This window comes from Mustela lutreola, chromosome 13, assembly GCF_030435805.1.
Source record: "Mustela lutreola isolate mMusLut2 chromosome 13, mMusLut2.pri, whole genome shotgun sequence".
Taxonomy (NCBI): Eukaryota; Metazoa; Chordata; class Mammalia; order Carnivora; family Mustelidae; genus Mustela; species Mustela lutreola.
This window is the reverse complement of record NC_081302.1, coordinates 2,309,665-2,334,843: the sequence shown is the minus strand read 5'-3', so window position 1 is coordinate 2,334,843 and position 25,179 is coordinate 2,309,665. Positions and strand designations below refer to the sequence as shown.

At 58.1% G+C, this 25,179-nt stretch overlaps 2 protein-coding genes across 8 annotated transcripts in view; one reads left to right on the top strand and one right to left on the bottom strand.

The window, feature by feature from the left end:
* The first annotated feature begins 1,869 nt into the window (after positions 1 to 1,869).
* On the top strand, positions 1,870 to 23,140 carry NAXD (NAD(P)HX dehydratase). 3 transcript variants are annotated; one of them, XR_009346854.1, is made up of 11 exons: positions 1,968 to 2,100; positions 6,005 to 6,155; positions 9,484 to 9,529; positions 10,347 to 10,435; positions 12,601 to 12,709; positions 18,610 to 18,660; positions 18,742 to 18,846; positions 19,535 to 19,655; positions 20,744 to 20,864; positions 21,685 to 22,684; positions 22,861 to 23,140. XR_009346854.1 is itself a non-coding variant. In XM_059143867.1 (10 exons), the coding sequence occupies exons 1-10, from the start codon at positions 1,929 to 1,931 to the stop codon at positions 21,833 to 21,835; spliced, it is 990 nt and encodes a 329-aa protein (XP_058999850.1). In that variant the 5' UTR covers positions 1,870 to 1,928; the 3' UTR covers positions 21,836 to 23,140. The 3 variants fall into 3 exon arrangements, 2 of the variants coding, with proteins under 2 accessions (XP_058999850.1, XP_058999849.1); XM_059143867.1 differs by having other exon boundaries at positions 1,870 to 1,974; positions 21,685 to 23,140; XM_059143866.1 differs by having other exon boundaries at positions 21,685 to 23,140.
* Positions 23,141 to 24,426: 1,286 nt separating this feature from the next.
* CARS2 (cysteinyl-tRNA synthetase 2, mitochondrial) overlaps positions 24,427 to 25,179 on the bottom strand; it is a 38,151-nt gene continuing 37,398 nt past the window's right edge. For all 5 annotated transcript variants that reach the window (XM_059143856.1, XM_059143859.1, XM_059143857.1 and 2 more), the window contains 2 exons: positions 24,762 to 24,968; positions 24,427 to 24,575 (listed from right to left, as the gene is read on the bottom strand). In XM_059143856.1, the coding sequence (XP_058999839.1) occupies positions 24,507 to 24,575; positions 24,762 to 24,968 (276 nt within the window). In that variant the 3' untranslated portion in view covers positions 24,427 to 24,506. The remainder of the gene's footprint in view (positions 24,576 to 24,761; positions 24,969 to 25,179) is intronic.

Genomic DNA, 25,179 nt, shown 5'->3' with positions numbered 1-25,179 from the left:
AACTCATGGAATGTGCACCTCCAATCAGTGAAACTTTTTGTTACGTAGGTGCCTCCTAGCTCCTAGGCTAACTTCTATAGCCATGGTGACGGAGACGACGACAAACGGGTAACTGAGCGGGTAGGTCAAGCAGTGCGAAGTGCTAAGGCAGGAAGCAGGCAAGAAGGGGTGTGGACCTCACACAGAACGGCCGGGAATGGCTCGGCACAGATGGACCTGCTACCTGCAGGCCCGCGTCAGTGTCTCGACGAGAAAGGGCCAGCAGAGGGGACAGCAGGAGCATGCTGGCGGCACAGACCGAGCACAAAGAAGTCGGTGTAGCTGGGGGAGAGGGAGCAAGGACACTGGCAGGGGAGTGAAGTGCGAGGAGCACACGGGCCTGGAAGGCCCAAAGAAAGGAGCTTTGGATTCTGCTGAACGTGGGAACCCACCGGACGGTCTGACATGAGGGAGGAGAAGGCAAGCTGAGGACAAAGCACAAGCTGACACCCCACAAGGCCCCCACACCCGGGTGGAACATGTGTGACATTCCTCAGGCACTCCTGGCTGCCCTTAGCGGAGAGGAAAAAAACCAAATGGTTAATTCATAGAGATGACAGCCCTGCAAGACAGGACGCTCCCCTGGTTTACACATGTCTTAGCGAGTCACAGAAATAAGCATCCTTGGGGCGCCTGGGTGGCTCCGTTGGTTAAGCAGCTGCTTCGGCTCAGTCATGATTCTAGGGTCCTGATGGAGTCCTGATCGAGTCCCGCGGGCCCTCTGCTCAGGGGGGAACCCGTTCCCCCCCCCCCCTGCCGGCCGCTCTGCCTGCTTGTGACCTCTCTCTGTCAAATAAATAAATCAGAAAGGAAGGAAGGAAGAAGGAAGGAAGGAAGGAAAGGGGGCGTTCTTGGGGCACCTGGGGGGCTCAGTCGGTGAGGTGCGGCTTCAGCTCAGGTCCTGAGGCTCAGCGTCCCGGGATCAAGCCTCAGACCCGGCGTCTTGCTTCTCCCTCTGCCTGCCTCTCCCCGTGCCTGTGGTCACTCTCTGTCAAATAAACAAACTAATCTTACGAAGAGAAAAGCGCGTTTTTGAGAACTCAGCTTCCCAACGGTCTTACTGTTAAGGTCTTGCTCCAGGGGAAACCTGAAGCCGAGGAAGCGCGGCCCCGGCGGCCTGCAGGTCCTCCTCGTCCACCGGAGACCTTTCCGAGACCTCCGTCTCCTTCCCTCCGCGGCTCCCGGGCGCGCCAGGAGCCCCGTCAGCGCGCTGGGGCAGCAGGCCTTGCTGCTCCCGGTCCTGTCCCCGCTTCGGTGAAGCCGCCGTCCGGCCCCCGGGGGTCTCCGGGGCCCCTTCCCGGTGGCCGGCTCGGGACCTCACCCCACCGAACCTCACCGGCATGCGACACGACCTCGAGGGAGTGACACGGCCTGTGGCCGCGGGCAGACCGGGAGGCGCCGCAGCCGCCGTCGGGGAGGAGCGTCGCCGCGACAGGCTTAGGTCCGGACGCCGGGGGCGCTCAGCAGCCTCCGGCCCGTGCGCCAAGACGGCCCGGCCGCAAACACGAAGGACGGGAAGACCCAAACACCAGCGCTAAGACGCATCTCCGGCCGGAACCCGCTTCCCGGCCGCTCCGCAGGGGTGCGGCGCTGGGGCCCTCCGGGGCTGGGCACGGGCTCGGCCATCATCAGGGACCGTCGACGACTGCTGGAGGCCAGGCCGGATGTAGAGGGTCGACTTCCGGCGGCGGCGCGGGGGCCGTCGGGAGCCGGAAGTCGCCGCGGGCTCTGGTTCCGGCGGCGGTGCGGGGGCCGTCGGGAGCCGGAAGTCGCCGCGGGCTCTGGTTCCGGCGGCGGCGGCGCGGGGGCCGTCGGGAGCCGGAAGTCGCCGCGGGCTCTGGTTCCGGCGGCGGCGGCGCGGGGGCCGCCGGGAGCCCGGAAGTCCGGCGATGGCTGTGGGTCGCGCCTGGGCGGCCGCCGGGGCCCGCCGCCGAGGTAAGAGCGATACCGGCCTCGCGGGCATGGCCCTTCCCGCGGGGGCCGGGGCTCCGCTCGCCGGCGCGGCCGCTGTGGCGCTGCTCTCGGCCGCGCTCGTGCTCTACGCGCGGTCGCCGGACGCAGGTACCCGACCGCGGGCGCTCGGCGGGACGGAGGCGCCGGGGAGGGCCGGGCGCGCGCGGGGCCCGGGCCGCGGGGTGTCGTGCCGGGGACCGAGGACGGTTTGGCGGGCGGCCCGCAACGCAGCCGCCCGCGCGGGGGCAGGGCCTGGCAGCGCCGGAACCGCGGGGCAGGGCACGACCCCGAGGACCCCGAGGACCCCGCGGCGCCTCGGCCGTGGAAGCGGACGGGCTGTGCGGACGCGCGTCGGGAGCGCCGCGGCCCTCGTGCGGGGCCGTCCCGCGGCTGCCCGGGGTGTGTGCGGGACGTCCAGCGGCGCCGGGCGGCGGAGGCGCGGCCGGGAAGGGGTCCCAGGCCGGTGCGGAGCCGGGACGGGGGCGTTCCCGGCTGGGCTGCGGGTGCGCGGCGGGGAGCGCCGGGGTCGGCCTGTCCGTCCGCCGCCGGGCCCGGACGCCCCTCGGTCTCGGCCTAGTGACACGCGGCGGCACTCCCGTTCCCGCGCGGGGCCGTGCCGGCTCGACGTCCCGCAGCCCCTGCCGCTCCCGCACGGCGGCAGAGGGGCCTCCGCGCCCAGTTGTTCCGAGCCCTTGACGGGCCCTTCGTCTTGAGCGCTCGCCTGTGGTCAGCGGGTCTCGTGGCCTTCGCCCCGGTGCACCGAGAGGCGCGTTCCGGCGCCCTGCCCTCCCGTCCTAGCTTGAGGGCGTCGCGGACGCTGCAGGGCTGGGGGCTGCCGTCGGCCAGAGCGCGGTCGTCCCGCGGGGTGGGGGTCAGGACCGCGCGGGCTGCGGAAACCCGCGCAGCGCTCCCAGCTGCCTGCGCCACTTCCGTAGAACAAATCCGAGTCGGTCGGGTTTGACCTGGTCCTCCAGACTCCGAATCCCTGACACGGCCAGTTACTGAATGCGGTGAGTCTCCGGCGCCTCGGGCGAAGGCGTTTTCACCCGAGACGGGCGTTTCTGTGGACAGGTCCGCGCCCCTGCCGGACCGGGCTGGGACGGAGTGACGGCGGCGCAGGCAGGGAGCCGACCTCCGCTCTCCCCGGGTGCGCGGGGCAGGCTGGTGAGCCGCGCGCGGTTACTCGCACCCCGCTTCTGGTTAGACCCGACACCGCTGTGCTTCGGAAGGGATGTTACTCTGGAGGATTGGACCCTTGTCGTCTTGTCTTTTGGTTGATGTGGTGACTGTTTGCTTAAACAATCATGATTTGCTGTGAAATGGCATTGTGGCCAAATGGTGTCTAATGGTCTGGCTTATCCATTACTACCCCAGGTGCCCTCAGGCCTGTCTCTGTGGGCTCGGGTTTCCTGATCTGTAACAGGATACACGGGGCACTAAACCAGGATGCTCTTTTTTTTTTTTTTTTCTTTTTAAGATTTTACTTATTTATTTGACAGAGATCACAAGCAGGCAGAGAGGCAGGTGGAGAGAAAGAGAGAGGAGAAAGCAGGCTCCCCGCTGAGCAGAAAGCCTGCAGGACTCGATCCCAGGACCCTGAGATCATGACCTGAGCTGAAGGCAGAGGCTTTACTGAGCCACCCAGGTGCCCCCCCCCCAGATGCTTTTAATTCACCCCACATGTATGGAGTGTCCTGCTGAGTGCCAGATCCGAGGTGATCAAGGGTGAGAAACACTTGTCCTAAAGCCAGAGGTGGGAGCCGTGTCACATTCCTCGTCGGCAAAGGGTAGCAGTCGTAGGGATCCTCTGTGTGACAACGTGGGGAGTAGAAGTACTGGAACTGATAGACCCACAGCATTGTGAGGAACCCAGAACACCCCTTGCCTGATGGTTTGTTTGGATTCCACTTTTACAGTATCTAGACTTTACTTTATTTTTAAAGATATTATATATTTATTTGGCAGGCCGAGACACAGTGAGAGAGGGAACACAAGTAGACGGCGTGGGAGAGGGAGAAGCAGGCCCTCGACTGAGCAGAGAGCCTGATTCGGGGCTCGATCCCAGGACCCTGAGATCATGACCTGAGCCGAAGGCAGACGCCCAACAACTGAGCCCCCAGGCATCCCAGTTTCTGTACTTTAAAAAGCAACTGTATGTCGTGATGGGAATTTGAAGGGGCGGCCATCCTGACATTCTCCTACTGACCAGTTGTGTTGTTACACAGGATGGGTTCAAGCTGGGAGCACATGTGTTTGCAGGGCCGCAGGGGTGGTCTTCAGCAGTCAGTATTGGCTCACCGGCTCTGACGGCACAGCTCTGGTTCCCTTCCTGCGGCTCCCAGGGCGTGCATGGTGTGAGCACTCTGGGAATGGGGGTGTGGGCAGGCACCCAGGAGGTGGAGTGAAGTAGGGGGAGGAGGAGAGAGCTGGGCTGCTCTGGTAGCTCGCTGCCTCTGGGCAGGACTGTGGACGTGCCAGCAGACATTGGAAGCAGAGGGATCAGCCAGCTGTTGCCACTGCTGAGCACGCCCAGTTGTGCCTTTTCTTGGCCAAAGGTTTACAGGGATTCTGTTTTTTTTGTTTTTTAAAGATTTTATTTATTTATTTGACAGAGAGAGCTCACAAGTAGGTGGAGAGGCAGGCAGAGAGAGAGGAGGAAGCAGGCTTCCCGCTGAGCAGAGAGCCCGATGCGGGACTCAGTCCCAGGACCCTGAGACCATGACCTGAGCCGAAGGCAGAGGCTTGACCCACTGGGCCACCCAGGTGCCCCCCAGTAGGGATTCAGTTTTGAGTTTTAGTCTTGTGTCGGTTTGGGAGGTGGAAAGTGTTGGGGTGGACTCCTAGTAATTAACTTCTCACATGTGGGGGTCTCAGCAGCTGGCACATCTGCTGAGGAGGCCATTACAGCTACTCATTAAAGAAAATTACTTGAATAAGATTATTGAATAAAAAGTGAAACTGTAAGAGTGTTAGTAAACATAAAGCGGTGTGTCTTACGGGGCTGTGGGGCCGGGCAGCTCGTGGCCTTCCCGGGAGCTGTAACACCGCTGGGTTTTCTGTGTTGCTGGGATAACTGGAAGGAAGTGACTGTTGGCTTCCTTTCGTGAGTGTTGTGTAGCTCTGCACAGAGCCTTTAATTCTAGGGAAAACACGTGCTTTATTATTTCAGACCTCGAGTACACAACATGCTACAGAATGTGGCATTTCTCTCACAGCTGAGCTGGATTAAGTACCAAGGCAAATATGCGGGAAGTTTTTCTAGAAAGGCAATTAAGATCTAGCTGTTTATAAACCATTCGAAATTGTCTTACTGTTTTAAGATGCTACTCTGAACCCAGTGTAAGCTGTGTTCTCTATTTAGAACACCATTTCTGGGTTGTTGAATGAGTATCTAATGGCGTGTCCGCGACGTGACTGGATGGTTGGGAGTAGGACTGTGGCAGCGGAAGGGGCGAATGGGAGGTTTGCTCTTCCAGCTTGAGAGAAGAGACTGGATAAGCTTAGTGGAAGATTGACGTGTGGGTGTGCGTAGTTTCTTAGGTCGTAATGCATTAAGAGGCTTTCTAAAAGGTTACCTGGACTTCAGAAATGCCCGGTACGTTTCAAAAACAAAAGTTGGTACGTCCAGATAGTGTTAGTGCTGTGTTGTAATTTCTAAGGGTCATTTGCTTACAGAAATAAAACAGTGGGGGCACTTGGGTGGCTCAGTGGGTCAAGCCTCTGTCTTTGGCTCAGGTCATGATCTCAGGGTCCTGGGATCAAGCCCCGCATTGGGCTCTCTGCTCAGCAGGGAGTCTGCTTCGCACACCCCCTCTGCTGCTTCTGCTTATTTGTGATCTCTGTCAAATTAAAAAAAAAAAAAAACTAAAAATAATGAAACCGTTGAATAAAAATCTATAGCATTCGTGTTCAGTCGACTTTGGGGTGTTTTGGTTAGTAGGCTGTCTTATTTCAGTCTCTTTGCTATGCATGCTGATATTTTTCTGAATGATTCCATTTTCATGTTTTTCAGTTTTACAAAGAGCATTTTCACTGCATAAAGCACATTCGATAATGGATATGGAAAATACGTTGCAGTTGGTGAGAAATATTATACCTCCTCTGACTTCCCAGAAGCACAAAGGCCAAGATGGAAGAATAGGCGTCGTCGGGGGCTGCCAAGAGTAAGTGACTCGGGGGTGCCTGGGTGGCTCAGTGGGTTGAGCCGCTGCCTTCGGCTCAGGTCATGATCTCAGAGTCCTGGGATCGAGTCCTGCATCGGGCTCTCTGCTCAGCAGGGAGCCTGCTTCCTCCTCTCTCTCTCTCTGCCTGCCTCTCTGCCTACTTGTGATCTCTCTCTGTCAAATAAATAAGTAAAATATTAAAAAAAAAAAAAAAAAGAGTAAGTGACTCGGAAGATGGTCGCGGTTACGCAGTCTCTGTTGTCTGGCTTTCTGCCCGCGTGTCAGTCGTTTGTCCGTCTGTCCGTCTGGCTGGACCCCAGCAGTCATTTGTCGGTGTAGTCTGATGTTCTGACCCCCGGTTTTTTCCGGGGATGAACTTTGTGCACGCGTAGGAGAGAACAGTGAGGGGCCTGCATGAGCTGTCACCAGCACGTCGCTGTGGAGCTGCGCCCATGGTGGGGCTGGGGCGGGCTTTCTTGTCTTACACGTTCCCGTATTGACCAGGCTGCGTACCACAAACACGTGCTTCTTTGTAATCTGGAGAAGATTAGTACGTGTTTGGTTTACTTTGTCATTTTGAAGATGTTCTTGGAAGTCACTAAGGAAATTTGACAGATCCTAGCCTGTTTTCAAGGCTTGCTTTCTAGTTCTGTGGATTTTGCTGCTGTGTTGTTTGCACGTAAAATTTTATAACCTGTCCTTGTTTATAAATGATACCTTTGCCTTTGGCTTAAATCTGACCTTGGTTACCATTTCTGCCCCTGCTTACTCTCTGTTCGTATCGATGTGCTGTCTGCCTGGCTGTGTATTTTCAGCGGTTTATCACGTAGTTAGGTGTTTTATAAATAATATGTAGCTTGATTTGTTTCCTGACCCCGTGTGACCGACCGTACCTGCTCTGACAAAGCGGTCTGCTTGTTCACTTTAGTCTACCTGAGGCACTTTCTAAGGCTTGTTACGTTTTCTTTTCATTTTACATTATGTGTCCATTTTTTCCTTATTTTTGCTAGGTTTTTGCTTTTATTAATTTGGAAATTCTCTTACGGTTTCACATTGAGCTAGGGGTTGTCTTTTCTAACTACCATGATGAATCATACATGCCACTCGGGAGAGAGTTAACGCTGACAAAGAGCTCCTAGGGAATTCCTAGCGCAACCCCTAGTACTGCATGGAACTTTGTGCGCTGCTGCCGGTTTCCTGCCTGGCCCAGTGGTCTGCTCTTGGGGTGGGAGTCCTTGACCTCTTCTGGGACCCTGTGGAGTTTGCACACTGGCTGTGCCTTGCTGTGGTGGGTGGGCTGTGTTGTGCCTTGCCTGAGCTGGGGAGTCTCCGCGTGATCTTTTTGGTAAACTGTGCGTGTGATCACATTGTACTCTAGCCTGTATTTTGCACCACAAAAAAGAAGATTGTCTTAATTCGTATCTTGTTCTTGCTTGGATGTTTGTGAGATTTTCTTTCGAAGTCTTCAATTTCCTCCGAATGTGTCCCGGTATGTCTTCTTTCACTAATCTGATTTGAGACTTGGCGAGCCCTTATGTCTGTAGACGTGGTCCCTTTGGATGAGGGAAATGCTCCTCTATTATTAGTTCTCGTTTCTCCTCTGTTTCTTTCTCCTGCTGCATTTTGGACTCTTGGATCATTAGCTCTAAGATGCTTTTCTTCCTTTAGGTCCCCAGTTAAAGGCCGCCTCCTCCAGCTTCTGGGATGGAGGCCAGCATGCCGCCTCCACCAGGCCTGTGGGCCCTTGAGAGAGTTGAGGGGACAGGGGTCTTATTTCTCATGTCCCCTCCCTCTCCTGCCTTGTATTTTGGGATGTTTACATGGGAAGAACTGGCTGTGAGGTTTTCTTTTTCAGATAAGTCTGTAGGGTAGCATGCTAGGGGTAATTATGTAACTTAAGAAATGTCCATTAGCTTTAGGAACTAACCTTTAAAGTAGGATCGTTTTTACTCCAATTATAAAGGTTTAATCTGCTTGTAAAAATTCAAACACCGCAGAAATGTGGGAAGTGAAGACTTGATAGTACCCGTGTAGTAATACAGCATGGGCACATGATTAGCCTTCCAGACTCTTCTGTGTATTGAACTATTTTTTACAAAACTGGGACCGTGTTGTCACTTCTTTGCGGGTCTTAGCCTGTCAGTGTCCGGTGCTGGAGTTGGAGCTGCCCTCGTGGTTCTTGCTGTGATCACAGACAGGATGCCCTGAAGTAACAGCTATCAGGAAACTCTGGAAAAATAAAGATGTGTTACCTACAAGATCTGAACGTGACACAGCCCTGGGCCCACACAGCGAGGCTGTGGGTGGACAGAGCAGGTGGGCGGGTGAGGGGCGGGGTGTCAAGGCTCACTCTTTAGTGGGGGACATATAGCATGGACGCGGGGATTTAGATCACCAGAAGAGAATACGAGTGGTCCAAGTGGTCAGTTATGAAATCAGCCAAGATCTTTGAAACACACTGGCCTTGGTGGGTGGGGGTGGCCTGGCTCTCTGCCTAGTCCTGGGCTGGTGGAGCATTTGAGGCAGCGGTGCTCGAAGTGGACGCTTTCGCACTCACAGCTTACATCAGATACTTGTTTTCCGAAACAGAAAGCAGGCGTCAGGGCTCTGCATTCTCTCTGCTTGCTGTTTGGTGGTGTGACCTTTTCACTTCATGGGGGGTCCTGGCATCAGTCATTCCCTGTTGCTTCCTAGAGACCGATTCTTGGTGAGTGGTGTTCCTTGTAAAGACGCAAGTTATTTACTGTCCCTGTTGATAGGCGATCGGGTCACCTCTGTTCTTTTCCCCAAATGAGCAGCATGGCTGTAGACATCTGTACGTTTTCCAACTGTGTGTGCATCTGGTTAACTCCGGGGATCGATTCCCAGAATTGATACTGGAGCCGCGCAGACATCTTAAATGTTGCCGCACGTGCTGATCGCCCTCTCTTCCTTGCCTGAGGCCGTGTTAAAAATAAGAGCATTCGGAAATGGTGGGATGGAAGCCGGAGGGAGAGGGCTAGTCTCGGGGCCTGGCTGGGTGCTGCTGTTCTTGGCGCCGTCAGTGAGCTCTCATGGCCTCCTCGAACCTCCAGGCTGAGCACAGTGCCGGGAGCGCCGGCGTCCTGACGCGGCACCGAGGTCTGACGTGACAGCCACCTGGTGCCTTCGTCGGTTGAGCGGCGGACTCCTGATCTCCGCGCAGGTCGGGATCTCAGGCCTCGCGGGGCTCCCGTGCTACGAGGTGCTGGGCCCTGTGCTCTGTGATCCCCGTCTTTATAACCTCGCACTAAACCGCTGTGCTGGCGGCCTTCTCGGAGGATGCTGACTGTCCGCTCTGCCTTTTCAGGTACACTGGAGCGCCCTACTTCGCTGCCATCTCGGCTCTCAAAGTGGTAGGTCTGCTTACAGCTTCTCACTCTAGTCAGCTGTTGGATTCCTTATTACTGTAATTAAAGACTTCATTTATTTGAGAGAGCGAGTGTGTGAGAGAGAGAGACCACGAAAGGGGGTGGGGGGGTAGTAAGAGGGAGAAGCAGGCTCCCCGCTGAGCAGGGAGCCGGGGCGGGGCTGTGCCCAGGACCTTGGGATCCTGACCTGAGCCAAAGGCAGACGCTTAACCCTCTGAATCACCCAGGCATCCCCGGAATTTTTTTTTTTTTTTAAGATTTCATTTATTAGGGAAAGAGTATGAGCAGGGGAGGGGCAGAGGGAGAGGCAGGCTTTCCGCTGAGCAGGGAGTCCGACAAGGGTCTCCATCCCAGGACCCTGGGATCCTGATCCGAGCTGAATGCGGCCGCTTAACTCACTGAGATGCCCCAGAACTGGAATTTGTTTGACCGAAGTTTTACTAGAATTGTCTTTGACCACCTTGATCCTAGAACGCCGCTTCAGTCCTCATGAAGGCAGTCGGCGTCTGTGCGACTTGGCGGTTTCCCAGGTCTTCGATCAAGTCCTGGTGGCCCAGTTGGCACAGTTGCCATGAAACATGCTCCTGGGGGCCCTTGGGTGACACAGCCTGAGCTGGTCTCTGGTGACCTGCCTGTTGGGTGGCAGCAAAAGTCTGCTTGCTTTCCAGCCCTTTTTTTAGCTTCCTTCCTCGTCTGAGCCGCCTGGCTATGGAGTAAGGGCCCTGGGCAGCTGCGGTGAGGCCGCCTCCCCGTCTGTTGCATGCGCCCCACTCTGAGTCCGCCTCTTGTCCTCATTCCTCAGGGCGCAGATCTGTCCCACGTGTTCTGCACCCGGGAGGCCGCGCCGGTGATCAAGTCGTACAGCCCGGAGCTGATCGTTCACCCGGTTCTGTGAGTGTGGCCGCTCGGGGGTGCTCACTCGCAGCCGTGCTCCTCGGCCACGGGGCCTTCTCTTGGCGCTAAGGGCCTCCGTGGAGCGGCTGCCGTACCGGGGGGTGAAAGGGTGGGTGTTGTCAGAGGAGAGGAGAAAGCAGTACGGAGCCCACGGTCTGTGGCCAGGAGAGTAGCAGCCGTGCTTTTAAGTGTGGGATGAGGTGTGGGCCCCTGGGGCGCACCAGAAATGGCCGCAGCTTCCTAGGAGAGGTCTGGACCTTGCCTGCGGCTGTGCTGCCCACAACAGTCATGAGGGGCCTGTCAGGCAGGCGTGGGGCCTTCCCACATTCAGCAGACACTTCTGCTACCCTGGGGACAGCATTGAACCAAGCAGACAAAACATCTCCCATGCAGCCCCCTTTCTAGGGCGGCCCTGTGTTCTAGAGCTTTCTGCAGTGGGGAAAATGTTCTTGGTGCTGTCCAGATCTGTGGCTGCTGAGCACCTGACATGGGGCCGGCGGGACACAGAAGCTGTTTTCTCATAAACCGAGTTAAAAAAGCCACATGGGGCTGGTGGCTGCCCTATCGGGCCGCACAGCTCTGGAGATGGACACGCAAGAGAACAGGGTGTTAGAGGGTGGTGAGGACCACGTGGCGGGCAGGCCGGGGAGAGGAAAGGCCTGCCGTGCGGGCAGCACGTGGGCCATGTGTCACATGTGCATGCTCGTGGCCCATGTGTGTTTCTCAGGGGGGTGATGGTGGGCAGGGGCCCAGAGTGTGTCACTCAGGTAGGGACCTGCAGACGTGGGGCAGGACTGGCGTCTCAGGTCAAGCCAAGGGCTTCAGGATCGGGTGGGGGACTGGAGAGGTTCAAAGCCAAGCTGTGCAGTCATGGGGGTCATCCTCTGGGTTTTGGCTTTCACATAAGTGAGGAGGAGTGGGGAGGAGGCTGCTAGAGCCTTGCATTGGGAGGGAGGTGACAGGATCCAGTGTGCGTTTTAAAGATTTTATTAATTTATTTGTCGGAGAGAAAGAGAGATCACAAGTAGGCCAAGAGGCAGGCAGAGGCAGAGGGAGAAGCAGGTTCCCTGCCGAGCGAGGAGCCCGATGTGGGACTCGATCCCAGGACGCTGGGATCATGACCTGAGCTGAAGGCAGCTGCTTAACCAACTGAGCCACCCAGGTGTCCCCAGTGTGCATTTTAAAAGCCTTACCTGGATGCTGTTGAGAATGCGCTTTTGGGGCCCAGGGTGGACACAGCAGTTGCCAGAGGAGGGAGTTGGGAGCGTCCTGGTGAGGGAGAGGGGTGCCGTTTGGAAGTGCAGCCCCAGGATCCGCTGACAGGTGGGGTATCGGGTAGAGGGAAAAGACAGAGTCATGGAAGCCACTCTGGGTTGGTTGGAGCTAGTTGTGACTCAACAAGGGGAGTGGTCTGGGGGGGCGGGTGTGGTGGGGCGGCTGTGGAGCTGGCTTTGGGTGTGTTTGCAGCTGCCTGTAGCACATCCAGGCGGCATGGCTGTGAGGTGCGGGACGAGAGTGGGGGCTGCGCAGCAGTGCAGTCAGCAGGGGCAGCCCGGCGCCCCACAGCTGGGAGCCGAGCGGGGGCAGGAGCGGGGAGGAGGGGTGTTGAGGAGAACTTTTGGCAGTCTTCTGGAAGGGCCCGTGTCTCTGCAGTCAGACGCGGAGACTGAGCGCGGGGGCTTGGATCCCGCGGTGGGCTTGCTGGGGGCAGAGCCTTACAAGGTGGGTTCTAACAGTCAGAGGAGCGAGATGAGCGAGCAGGTGGCGTGGCGAAGCGACACGGTCCCGTACAGCCGTCGGTTCCTGTTCTAAGTGACAGGGTCCCCCGGTGCCCCTGTGAGTGCATAAAGTATGCCTGTGTGATGGAAACAAACCGGTTCAGTCTGGAAGGCAAAGGCAGTTTTGAAAGTAGCCAGAATGTCTCGGTGTGGCTTCCTGTAGATGCTGAAAACTGCATTCCTGCGTCTGGGTATGAAAGGGTGAGCTCATCTACAGAGATGACGGGGGCGTGTGGGGGCTGGATGCAGACCGCGGTCCTGGCCTTGGTCCTGCAGCAGGAGAAGGAACCAGGGAAATGCAGAAGAATGTGTAGTCTCCCTAGTAAGGTAGGCCGGTGAGTGCGAGTTGTACTAAACTGCTCCGGCCTCCTCCTCTCGCCGCAGTGACAGCCCCAGCGCCGTTCGCGACGTGGAGGAGTGGCTGCCGCGGCTGCACGCCCTGGTCGTGGGGCCCGGCCTGGGTCGGGATGATACGCTTCTTGAAAATGTTAAGGTAAGTGTAGAAAATTATTATTATTATTATTATTATTATTACTATTTTAAAGATTTCATTTATTTATTTGGCAGAGAGAGAGGTCAAGTAGGGGCAGCAGCCGGCCAAGGGAGAGAGAGAAGCAGGCTCCCCGCTGAGCAGGGAGCCCAATGTGGGGCTTGATCCCAGGATCCTGGGATCATGACCTGAGGTGAAGGCAGACGCTTAACTGCCTGAGCCACCCCGGCGCCCCAAGTGTAGAAAATTATTGAACGTGTCTGTCCTCGTAGACTCGGCTCGTGAAGTCTGAAAAGAAGCATTTTCTTGGAGTTTGTGATGTTTAGCGTTCCGGTTCCTCTTGATGGACTAATTAAGATGGTTTGGGGCAGAGGACACACTAGGCAGAGAGGAAAGAGCCTAAAACCGGCCGGCCCAGACGGAATGAGTCCCCTTAGGGCATTAGCTTGTGCTACTGCCCCGGGGGCGTCCCCGGGACTGCCTGGTGCGCAGGGCCTGGAGGCACAGCTGCTCAGCCTTCACAGAGAGCTGAGGGAAGAGCGCTGTGAGGGTACCAGCAGTTCATTTGGGACGGAATAGTCTGAGAGCCAGTTCCATCCGGTCGAGCGTGGCACTCGGTGACACGCCACCAACACCAGGCCTCTGAGCGCTCCTAGTTCGGAGTCAGCACAGCGCACGGCACAAGCCGGGCAGCATTGTGGGTCTCGACCACTTGCTGAAAAGTAGGAGCGGATCCTAGCTGAGGAGCGTAAGAGCCTTAGGGCCGCGTGAGGGGAGCGGTCACCTGAGTGGGGCAGCCCGTGTGGAGGCTGCGGGTCTGCTGCGCACTCACGCCCGGGGATGATGGCACTTTGCACAGGTGGCGGACTGTGACGGTCTCTCCCCGAGGTGGTCTGTTTCCGGGAAGAGAGGCAGGTGACGGCTCCTGCCAGGCTGGGGATGACCCTCGGGATGATGGGCTTTGTGACCTTCTGTGACTTGGCCAGTGACCTCTGGCCCTGCTCAGGCACGACAGTCTCTGGCGTCTTTGTCCTCGTCCTCTCGCGCTCACTGGACTTGCTGCTCGAGTCATGGCGGTGGCTCTCGCTCACATACTTGGGAGACATCGCGTGCAGTTGGTGTAGACGGGCTTGACGTCCGCGTGAGCAGCCTTGAAGTTCCGGCAGCTGCGGCCTGCCAGAGCCGTTCGCGAGGCTGTCGGTGACCACGCTGCGGCCCGAGTGCGTGTGTCCGCACGTTCGTGTGTTGGGAGCCTGACCCCCAAGGTGAGGCTTCTGCAGGGGCGTGATTGGGCCGTGAGGGCCGGGCAGCTTCCTGGAGGGACTCAGGCCCTTGTAGCGGGGGCCCCAGAGCTCCCTCCCTCTCCCACCAGGTGAGGACCTGGCGACTGGTCTGTGACCCCTAGGGAATCTTCTGTGGCAGCCATAATCTTGGACTTGAAGCTTCCAGAACTGTGAGCAGTGCGTTCCTGTTGTTTCTAAGCCACCCAGCCTGTGGCATGTGTCATGGCAGCTCGAGCGGCCTCCACGCGGTCTCACCGCCATTGGCTTCAGGAAGCCACTTGTCCAGGTGTCTCTGAACAAAACGGCAAATGGAGAGGCTCCTGGTGTTGCCTGGTGAGCGGCAGGCCCCGAGCCTGTGCTGGCCCACCTGACCCCCTGGCGCGTCGGTCCCCTCCGAGTTGCTGCCGGTGTCAGCGCCCCAGCATGCGTCCCTGGGTGCCCTGGGCTTGGCCACTTCGTCCCTCAGTGGAGGATTTCCCGTGCAGGGAGAAGTCACGATCTCTGATGGGACACGTAGAGCTTATTTTTGAAACAGCAGTTTAAACGAGCGGGGAAATGTGCTTAGATTTTACCAGATGTGCTCAGAAAATGTGCTTAGGTTTTTCCTTATCAGTATTTTGCTTCCTTCGTACAAATACGCGTGCGAGGGCCATACCCGGCGTGGGCTAGGCGACCTGAGACGGGCTGTGCACTTCCCTGAGTGTGGGCTTCCTCCTCGTGTCCTACCGGGTACAGTCTGTGACTCGTACACTCACGCTGGGTGCATCTGCCGCGCGCTTCCCATCGCTGCACTCGGTTCCCGCACAAGCCCGTCGGGGCTGGCGGTCCCCCCATTCCACAGGGGAGGGAGCCCAGAGGCTCTGAGTCCCGCTCCCCGCCTCCTCCATAGCAGACACTTCCTAGATGTTCCTAAAACGAGTTCATTGTCTGGTGCAATCCTGAAAACAGCCATATTAGGTGGATTTCTCTCTTTATTCTCATCTTTTTTAAAAGATTTTATTTATTTGACAGAATAAGCAGGGGGGACTGGGGGAGAGAGAAGCAGGCTCCTTGCGGAGCAGGGAGTCAGAGGTGGGGCTCGATCCCAGGACCCCAAGATCATGATCTGAGCCAAAGGCAGATGCTTAACTGACTGAGCCACCCAGGTGCCCCATTATCTTCCTTTTTCTGATGAAGAAATTGAATCTTGGAGAAATTAACTTAGGCCCTTGCAGTGGCCGAGTTCTTAGCTTCAGGTTTAGTTAAGTTGATGCATTTAAAGCGCCCAGTTCTGTGGTTGCTCGATCCCAGGACCCCAAGATCATGATCTGAGCCAAAGGCAGATGCTTAACTGACTGAGCCACCCAGGTGCCCCATTATCCTCCTTTTTCTGATGAAGAAATTGAATCTTGGAGAAATTAACTTAGGTCCCTGAGGTGGCCGAGTTCTTAGCTTCAGGTTTAGTTAAGTTGATGCATTTAAAGCACCCAGTTCTGTGGTTTCTAAGTACATTCGCAGTTGCGCAGCCACTCCCATGACCAGTTCTAGAACATTCTCATCATCCCAAAAGAAACCCCACATCTAGCAACTGCTCTCTTTTCCTCTCAAGCTCCCCAGCTCCTGGCAGCCTCTCCTCCACCGATTCCAGATCCTCCGGGGCAGCGGGGTCTTAGAGTACGCGGCGCTCCGGCCCAGCTGCATTCACACGGCAGCATCGCGGTGCGGGTCGGCGCTCCGCTCTCTCCCTGCAGTTGCGTACCTGGTGTGGACCGACCGCACTCTGTTTCTCAGTCGTGTGCCGGCCAAATGGGGTGGCCTTCGCTCTGGGCTGTTGCGAGCAGCGCCCTCTCAAGCTTCATGTGTGGACTTTTGTGATAACCCAGCTTCGCATTTGGAGGAACTCCTGCTTGCCGCGCTTTTTTTTTTTTTTAAAGATTTTATTTATTTATTTGTCAGAGAGAGAGCGAGCGAGAGCGAGCACAGGCAGACAGAGTGGAAGGCAGAGTCAGAGGGAGAAGCAGGCTCCCCGCGGAGCAAGGAGCCCGATGTGGGACTCGATCCCAGGCCGCCGGGATCACGACCCGAGCCGAAGGCAGCTGCCCAACCAACTGAGCCACTCAGGCGTCCCCGCACTTTTTTTTTTAAAGCACGAGTTTTTAATTCTGCTTAAGTCCTGTATTTTCTTCTAAGAGCTTTATTGTTTTAGCTTTTACACATAGGTCTGTGGTCCATTTTGAGTAAATTTTTATGTGTGGCGAAAGGAGCGGCTAATCCATTCCCGCACCACTCTGCGCGTCTGGGCCTCCCTGTGGAAGGTCCTGTGGACGGAAATTCAGGGTGTACTTCGGGGCTGTCGTCAGTTTACGGATTTCTATGGCTGTGCTTGTGCTGTGACACGCAGTCCTGATGGCGGTGGCTGTGGGATCCCGCCAGCCTTGTTCATTTCAAGAGCATTTCGGCTGCTGCGTGTCCTGTGTGTTTCCACAGGCGTTTGGGGCTCAGCAGAGGCGGCGGGGAATGTGCTTGTGTAGCGGGCTGGGGCGCAGGCAGCCGCTGAGCGGTGCCCAGTCTCACGCGGTGCGCGCTGGTTTGAGCTGGAGTCTCCGGACCCAGGACGCGGGCTCGATGAGCTCCCCTTGCGCTTTTTGTGCTCCTTGGTGGCTTGCTCTTGAAGGTACGTCCTGGTGGCTTTTCCCTGATAGAACTGTGGACATGTTCCTCGTTACATTTGTTAGTTACATCATGATACACTGTATTTAACTGGCTCACGTGGGTGGTTTGCAGCTTTCTTAATCTGTTAGTGAGGTCTCAGACACTCCCGCACATGGGGCTGTTTGTCCTTGAAGACAGATGTCTAGGAGCTGCATGGCCGTGGCGTGGGCTGCTGCAGCTCCGTCTCACGCTAAAGGGCTGCCCTTGCCGGGGGCCACCCTTGCTCTCCTGCTGCCCCCCGGGGGCCATGTCCCACGTGGAGAGCTCCTGGTTGGACCACCCAGCCTCGTCTGATGGGTGGGTGTGTGGCTCCTTCCCTCCTTTGCCGTCCACCCGTAGGGGAGGTTGCTCACTAAGTGGTGGATGGAGCCGTGGCGAGGCCCTCGGTGGCCTCCATGCGGCTGCCCGTTACGCACGGCCAGCTCCCTTGCCAGGAACTGGGTAGATCTCGAGTTGGTATTTCTCATCCTCATACAAATGCAGAGGATTATCTGAGGGATGCGAGTGAATTAGGCCTCTGCCTTCAGCTCAGCTCATGATCCCAGGGTTCTGGGTTCAAGTCACCTGTCCTGGGAGCTGCTTCTCCCTCTGCCTGCTTGTGCGCGCTCTCTCTCACTTTCTTTTTCTCTGACAAGTAAAATCTTTTAAAAAAAAAAAGTATTAATTGGGCCATGATCCTCATTTTATAGACAGGCAAGCAGAGTTTCAGAGAAGTGAAGAGACTTCGCTCAAGTTCACACAACTTGAGTATTTTGGTCTCTGATCCCGTGTCTTTCAGTCCCAGCAGCTTCCCCAGGACCCGGAGTTGTGTCCTGGTGACGTCCTAGTGATGTCCCAGACGCTCGGCCGCCATCTGCAGACTCCTTTCCCTTGGAGTCCGAGTCAAAGCTGTCTCACAAAGAGTCAGCACTTCTTGGACACGAGGACTTGTGGCTGTCAGAGCGGCCATCTCTCGCCCGGTATTTACTTGCTGGTTCCTCTCCTGTTCTCCTCGGGGGTCAGAAGGTGCTTGCTAGGGAGTTCATGCTGTTGGCAGTGGAAGTGACGGAGGCTCCACCAGACACGGTGGCCACAGCAGAACACCGCAGCCAGGGGCTTAAATAGCAGACCTCGGTGTCCTCCCAGTCCTGGAGGGCGTCCCTGAGCAAAGTGTCAACAGGTTTGGTTTTTTCTGAGGGCTCTGTCCTTGGCTGGTAGACGTCCAGCTGCCTGCCCGCTGTGTCCTCACCCGGTTGTTGCTGTGTCCGTGTGCTGGTCTCCTCCTCCAGTGAGGACACCAGTCATCCTGGAGGGGGGGGCTCTTGCTTCGTTCTTCTCCATGTTTTCTATCCTCAAGTGTGTGTTTCAGGGGAGATGGTGGTTACGTGCTGTTGCGATGTGTCATCTCGTCGCAAAATACTGGTTCATAGTAAGCGACCGTGTGTATGGTGATCGCAGATAGATACATAATGCAGTCAAAAACCTTTGAGGTTTTATTTTATTATTATTTAATCTCTGAGATTTTTAGTGTAACTTTTTCGGAGAGGTGATTCACTTTTATTATCATGGTCACTTATTTTAAAACACAGAGTGTTAGAAAAAATGCATAGAAGCTCATGATTTGGAAGAATTCTGAAGACTTTGGGTTGTTCTTCTGGGAGCCCTGGGGATGAGTGTCGGTGGGAACTTGGAGCCTCTAGCTTGGGGTCTGCCTCCATGGGCTCTCCTGGCCCAGCGCTGGGGATTGGGCTTCCCACAGACTCCTGTTTCCAGAGTTCCCAGAGCCCCTGCCTTACGTGGGCTGCTCTCTGCTCCTCTGGGTCTTCTGCGTCCTGTCTGCACTTCCGTTTTCTGTGTGTTTGCAGGTGTCCTCATGTTGTAGTTCCTCAGTGAACTGCTTGCTCGGGCGACTTGGTCGATGTTGCTCACTATCTCATTCTTTCCTTGCAGGGCATCTTGGAAGCATCCAAGGCCAGGGACATCCCCGTTGTCATCGATGCAGTGAGTGTGACTCTCCTCTCCTGCCCCTCCTCCCAGCCAGGCCCCTGAGGCTGTGCCCTACGTCCCTGTCCTTGCCTGCAGGACGGGCTGTGGCTGATCGCTCGGCACCCGGCCCTCATCCAGGGCTACCGGAAGGCGGTTCTCACTCCTAACCACGTGGAATTCGGCAGACTCTCTGAAGCCGTGGTGAGTGCTCACCACCCAGAAGATGGGGCGCAGGCCCTGCCCGTCCTGAGGCAGGTGCGGGACGGCTTGGTGCTTCTGCCCCCCCCCCCCCCCCGCCCTTTGCGGGACAGACTTGCGGATGGCCAGCGAGTCAGGGCATGTCCCCACATGTGACAGTGCCCTTCTCTCTTGGTGGTGCATGGAATGATGGGGCGTCTTCTCACTAGTACGTCTGTGATGGGCTGAGAGGCGGGGTGGGGCTCTAGGCAGCGCACTCGGTCTCTGTCCCGTGTTGCTTCGCCCGTGAAACGGGGCTGCTGAGCATCGTTGCATAGGCTTGAGGACGAAACCAGATGACAGATGTAAACCTCGGAGTTCTCACAAAGTAAGCGTCCCACAGATGCTAGTGCCTGGTTATTCACAGTTGTCCCCTCTGCAGACCCGGGAGGTTCCAGCCGCGGCAGGGGGAGGGCGCTGAGCGGTGTTTGTGCGTCTCCCTGGGACGTGCTGGCCGTTTATCCTGGGCCTCCTTCCCCTTAGTGGATGGGTCGTACCCCTCCACGTGTGGGGCCAGAGCTCCGGGAGGAGGGGGTGTGTGTGTAGCGTGGGGAGGTCCTAGGGATCAGGGTGGATGGGCAGGACCTACCCGTGACGGTGGGCTCCTTCCACGTGTCCGACACGGCCTGGTCTGTGCTGTCCCACCTTGGAGCTGAGAGACCCTGGGGACGGCAGCGATCATCGCGAAGCTGTGCGAAGACTCAGCCGGGCCTTGGGGAATGTGACCGTGGTCCAGAAAGGGGAGCGGGACGTGATCTCCGACGGCGAACAGGGTGGGTAGCTGTGTTCACGCATGTCGCTCAGTGCGGCAGTGCTGCGTGACAGCCCCTGGAAAACCAGTCACGGCACACGCCGTCCCTGAGGTCACCCGTGTTCCACACACGGGCTCCCTATGAGGTTGGTTTTACTTTTCACCATCTTGCAAAGGGCAGGGACACGCTTGTTGATCCTTGTTGACGCCTGGAGCAGCGGCTGGTTCTGGGGGGATCCGTGGGAAGCTGAGCAGTGGGGCTGCGGCCCTGCTAGCAGGTGGCACCCCGGGGCCCGGCCCGCTCCGCTGCGGTGTTAGAGGCGGCGCCTGGATGTTTCAGCTGCTTTCCCTCCTGTCCTGAGGAGGGCTGGTTAGTGGGGGAACGCCGGGAGCTGGTGCCCGGGGGGCGGGGGTCCCAGGGGCCAGATGTGGCGGTCTGCCCCTCGTTCTCTCCCTCGGGCCTGCCGGCTGGCCAGTGCAAGCAGCAGGGGGAGCTGGGGGGTGTCTGAGATGCGCCACCAGGGACAGTGAGGGTGGAGCCCCCCGCGCCGCGCCGCACTCAGGCCCTCCCCTCCCGTGCTCTGACCGGGAGGCAGGGAGCGCGCCGGTTGCTGGAACAGCACGGAGTTTAGTGCTACTGGCCAGAGAGCGGGAGGAAGCAGGACACGCCAAGGGAGTGTTTTCTGAGGGAGCCAGAAATCTCTGGGGTTCTTGTTGCTGGGAGGCGCCCTAGACCGCGACCCTTCCTGAGGATGTGACCACCTGGCTTCTGAGGCGGCTGCTGGTCACACTGTATAAATGGATCAGCGGCCGGGGGGGGGGGGGGGGGGCGCTAGCGTGCCGTGCACTTCTGAGGGTGGCGCGTGTCCCCGAGGGGGTCCAGTGGGCTGAGCACCCCGGGTACTGCCTGCTTCTCCCCATCCTCTCCAGCAGGCCCGAGTCTGCTCACCGCCCACACTGCACACGTGCTTCTGGGCCGGCCCGGGTCTGTTCTCCTGTCCACCAGGCTGCCAGGTTGAGAACATTAGAGAAGAGCTGCCGCGGGTCGAGATGGTGCCTCAGGCACAGGAGAGCTCGTCCCCTGACGGCCGTGTCGTCCCCTTCCCCCAGTGCTCGAGTGCGTGCAGGAGGGCAGCGGCCGCAGGTGCGGTGGCCAGGGAGACCTGCTGTCGGGCGCCCTGGGTGTGCTGGTGCACTGGGCGCTGCGTGCCGGACCTGAGAAGACGAACGGGTATGTGACTCCTTCGCTTGTCCTCTCGAGAGTTTTACCGCATGAGCTGTGTAAGTGGCCCGTACGTTTAAGGCGGAGCCGCGTGAAACATCAGTGTCCCGTGGAAGTGATACCGGGCAGGGCTGGTCCCAGGGTGGGCACCTGGGCTGCTCTCGCTCTGTGTGAGGTCGGGGCCCTGCCCTGTGCCTCAGTGCCAGTGGCTCGGGGCGTCCGTGTCAGCTTGAGACCCTGTTCCGGGATGCGATGTGTACCCTTTGTAAAGCAAAGCAGTGGAGGAGAAATCCGCGGGGCAGGGGTGAGCTGGCTTTGACCCCTGTCCCGAAAGGTGGGAGTTTCCTCTAGGAGACAGAACTCGGGGATCCAGGCTTGGCCCGCGTCTGTGGTTGGAGCTGTGAGGGCAGGCAGGGCCCCGTCCTCCACACGCATCATGGGGCAGGGTGTCCCCTCCGCCCCTCGCCAGCGGTGAAGCCTTGCGAGGCCACGGGGTGGCGGCACACCGGGAGGCGGGGAGCACCTGCCTGGGCATGTCCATGTGGAAAGCAGCTCTCGGGGCATCTGGGGACGGCGGCTGGAACCCACATGCTCGGATCTTCCAAGTCCTCCTGGCACTGAGGATCACAGTGAACCGCGACCAGTGCGGGTCCGGTTTTCCTCAGGGGGCAACTGTGCTGTCCTGTTCTCCAGCCGCGGGGATGTCTGCTTCCCGGTCGTGAGGCTGCCTTCTGCCAGGCACAGCAGACGTGAAATGGGCTGTTTGGGGTCCCAGGAAATGGGGGGAAGCTGGAGTGTGCAGCGTGTGCTGACGGCTGTCCCTCTCCAGGTCCAGCCCTCTCCTCCTGGCTGCCATGGGTGCATGCTCGCTCACGAGGCAGTGCAGCTGGCAGGCCTTCCAGAAGCACGGCCGCTCCACCACCACCACCGACATGATCGCGGAGGTCGGGCCCGCGTTCCGCAGCCTCTTTGAAACCTAAGCAGAGGCCCCAGGAAGTGAGCTGCCCACGGACAGGGAGGCTGTTTGTCACAGGAAGCCACGTCCTGTGTCCCAGCCCTTGGGTGGCAGACCGCGTGGTCCAGGGGTGGATTTTTGGCTGCGTGTGCAGCTGGAGAGGTGACACTAGACCAAGAATTCCTGAACTCCTCCGAGCTGCTCGGCAGGAGACGAGCCGCTGAGCTCTGCGTGTGCTCCAGGAACTCAGGCCCACCCTACCCACGTGCCTTGTGTCCACGCGACGACATCCCCGCGGTGGGTGCCCTCACAGGTCCTGTCGATCCTGTTCAGTACCTGTGAGAGTGCTGTTGAGGTGGCGGTCCCCAAGCACTGTGGCCCTGGTGGTCGTGCTCACGTGCGCTGCTCAGACACTGATCCGGTTGGAATCATCTGGGCAGAAGTCGTCTGCATCGACTGTGCTTAATGGAAGTGTTTCATAACAACCAGTGACCGGTTTCTGGAGGACACAGGACACTGAGCCCCGAGCATGAGGGCAGGGCTCTGCCTGCTCCTCCGTGTGCGCTCGAGTCTGCTGGCGGGAGGCAGTCTCTGGGGGACCCTTGGGATGTGGCCCAGCCATGTGCTCTCTCGGGGAGGCAGGACAAAGCTGGACACTCGGAGGGCGTGGCCACACGTGGGCCAGTACTGGTCCCGGGAGGCCCCAGGTGGGGGGACTGAACATGGTCATCGGAAGTGGATGTGTCCTCAGGAGCAGAATCTGTGAAAGAAGCGCGCTCTGCGAGGTGCCTTGTGAGCCTCTGGCTGGCTTCTGGATGGTGCTTTGGACGCGCGGTTTTCTCTGCGGCTCCCCGTGGGCTTGGGTCCTGCGCACGTGAGTACTTCCATAGGCTTCTCCGTGCTTTCTGCCAGGACGGGGCCGTGTGGATCCTTTGTCCCGCTTTGCGGATGCTCTGGGATTCAGTCCTCTCGCCCCAGACCGATTCTACTTTAAAACCAGATTTCTTTCTTTTTTTTTTTTTTTAAAGATTTTATTTATTTATTTGACAGACAAAGATTACAAATAGGCAGAGATGCAGACAGAGAGAGAGGAGGAAGCAGGCTCCCTGCTGAGCAGAGAGCCCGATGCGGGGTTCGATCCCAGGACTCCAAGATCATGACCTGAGCCGAAGGCAGAGGCTTTAACCCACTGAGCCACCCAGGCGCCCCAAAACCAGATTTCTTAAAAACCGTGCACCGCGCCTCTTTCACATGTCGTTGAGAAGCGTCACCGTGGGCAGTTGTATCTAAATCCTGGTAGCTATTAAAAGGCAAATTTGGTTTATCTCAACATCGAGTCTTGTATTGTTTTCTGACTGAGCTCTGTCCCACTTGCCAGCTTTCCTGAGCGAGGACACGGTCAGCAGGGGGACAAACGTGGGAAAACTTGTCACTTTATGGTTTTCACCTGTGCCTCCCCACCTTGCGAATGTGCAGTGCTCTTAGTTCCACAGAAGATCAAGTGCACACGTCACGGAACCGTTTTTGATTTTACTCTGAGTTAATACAAATTCTCTTGTTCCAGTGCGAGTGAGGAGTATATCCAAGGCCCAGCGGCTGTGTTTTTTTTTTTTTTTTAAAGATTTTATTTATTTGACAGAGAGAAATCACAAGTAGATGGAGAGGCAGGCAGAGAGAGAGAGAGGGAAGCAGGCTCCCTGCTGAGCAGAGAGCCCGATGCGGGGCTCAATCCCAGGACCCTGAGATCATGACCTGAGCCGAAGGCAGCGGCCCAACCCACTGACCACCCAGGTGCCCCCAGCGGCTGTTTTTAAGTAGCCCTAGACCTACTAGCTGTAGCTAAGGACTGGCTTTTACCCCGAGACCAAGGTAGCAGGGCACGGAGGTCACTGGGGGGGCCAAGTGCAGCACGTGGCCCTCGGGGGACAGCCTGAGCCCCAGATACCGAATGGACCACCTTTGGGTGTCCCTGTCAAGGGCCTACCTGCCGGGTGGGATCTCCGCACGAGCTGGCTTACCATGGGCAAGTCCGTTTCCGAGTGGGTTTCCTCGCCTGTAGAATAGGACAATCGTGCCTTTTGGGGTCCTGAAGTTCAGTGACAAGTGAACGTGGTTGTTGAGTGTCCCCACCATGCCTAGCGTATTCCTCCCCGCGGCACCCGCAGGACAGGCCAGCTCGGCAGCACCGGACTTGCAGCAGCCCAGCCAGGGAGGGAGAGTCTCTGTGGGCTGCACTCTGGGTACCGGCGCTGCCTCCTGCTCTGCGGCCACACTCACACCTGGGTCTTGCTCTCACCAGTGCAGCCACCACACGGTGGTCTTCTGCGGCGAACATGTTACTTCTGTGACGGACAGACGTGGGGCGAGCTGCCCCAGCTCAGGGCCCCCCTCCCCGTTCAGCACCGCCTGGTGCCTGAGGTATAGGCCGCTGTGCCCTGCTGGACTTCAGCCACAGGCCCCGGGCCCCTGTAGGGCTTACGTCCTCTGCCCTGGGCTCCAGGGCTCATGGTCCTCCTGTGACGTCACCCCAGAACCCAGGGTCCCACATCAGGACCAGTGCTGGCCCCTGTGTGTGGCCATCGGTACCATGAAGAATCCACATTTTAGGCACACACGATCGGTTGGACTGACTTTAATGCTGACTGGACAGGCACGACAGGAGGCCTCCGCGTAAGCACAGACAGTGTTGGGGGCCGTCAGCTCCCCGGTCTGCGGTCTTCCGTCCTCTGGTCCAGCAGCTCCCATGTGGACGTGCTGCTCCGGTCCTGCGGAGGAGGCATGGGGGAAGTGGGCCAGACGCTCAGGGCTCACTGCCCACCCTGATGCCCCCACGGGGCCCGGCTGCAGGCTCTGGGGTGGGGGACTCAGCAGGCTCTGACCGTTGCACATTTGTATGCTGCCCTCGGGGTGGCTGTGCCTACCGCCAGCAGGCCACAGTGGCAGCGGCTCACCTTAATGCTGATGCCGTGGGCGACAAGGTCCCGGCGCAGAGTGTCACACGCCTCCAGCAGGGGTTGCCTGTCCAGCAGTTGCTGCTGTCGGGCCTCCCGGGTGGCCGCTCCTGTGGCCAGGGCGAACTGCCGCACCCGCAGCCGGAAGCGGACCAGCTCGTCCACCACGCTGTGCAGAGTGGCCCGGCTGCTGTCCCCTGCAACAGACTGCCCCAGGCAGATCAGCATAGTCAGTGGGGTCTTGGAGGCTGCCCCGAGAGCTGGGCCCGTGGCATTCAGTGCCAACCTGATCCACAGCCCGTCCTCCCCCGGCTCTTCTCCCCGGGCCCGGGCTGCTGGCCGGTCCCTGCTCTCCTGGCCCCCGGTCACGAGGCAGTGCTCCCTAGTGCCGCGGGGAGGCAAAGACGCAGGGCTCCCG

Bases quoted from the DNA above. Each gene is read 5' to 3' on its own strand.
- NAXD (XM_059143866.1), top strand. From the start codon at position 2,001: ATGGCCCTTCCCGCGGGGGCCGGGGCTCCGCTCGCCGGCGCGGCCGCT. The intron at 9,530-10,346 runs GTAGGTCTGCTT...CTCATTCCTCAG, and splicing joins CCATCTCGGCTCTCAAAGTG to GGCGCAGATCTGTCCCACGT. The intron at 20,865-21,684 runs GTATGTGACTCC...GTCCCTCTCCAG, and splicing joins GGACCTGAGAAGACGAACGG to GTCCAGCCCTCTCCTCCTGG.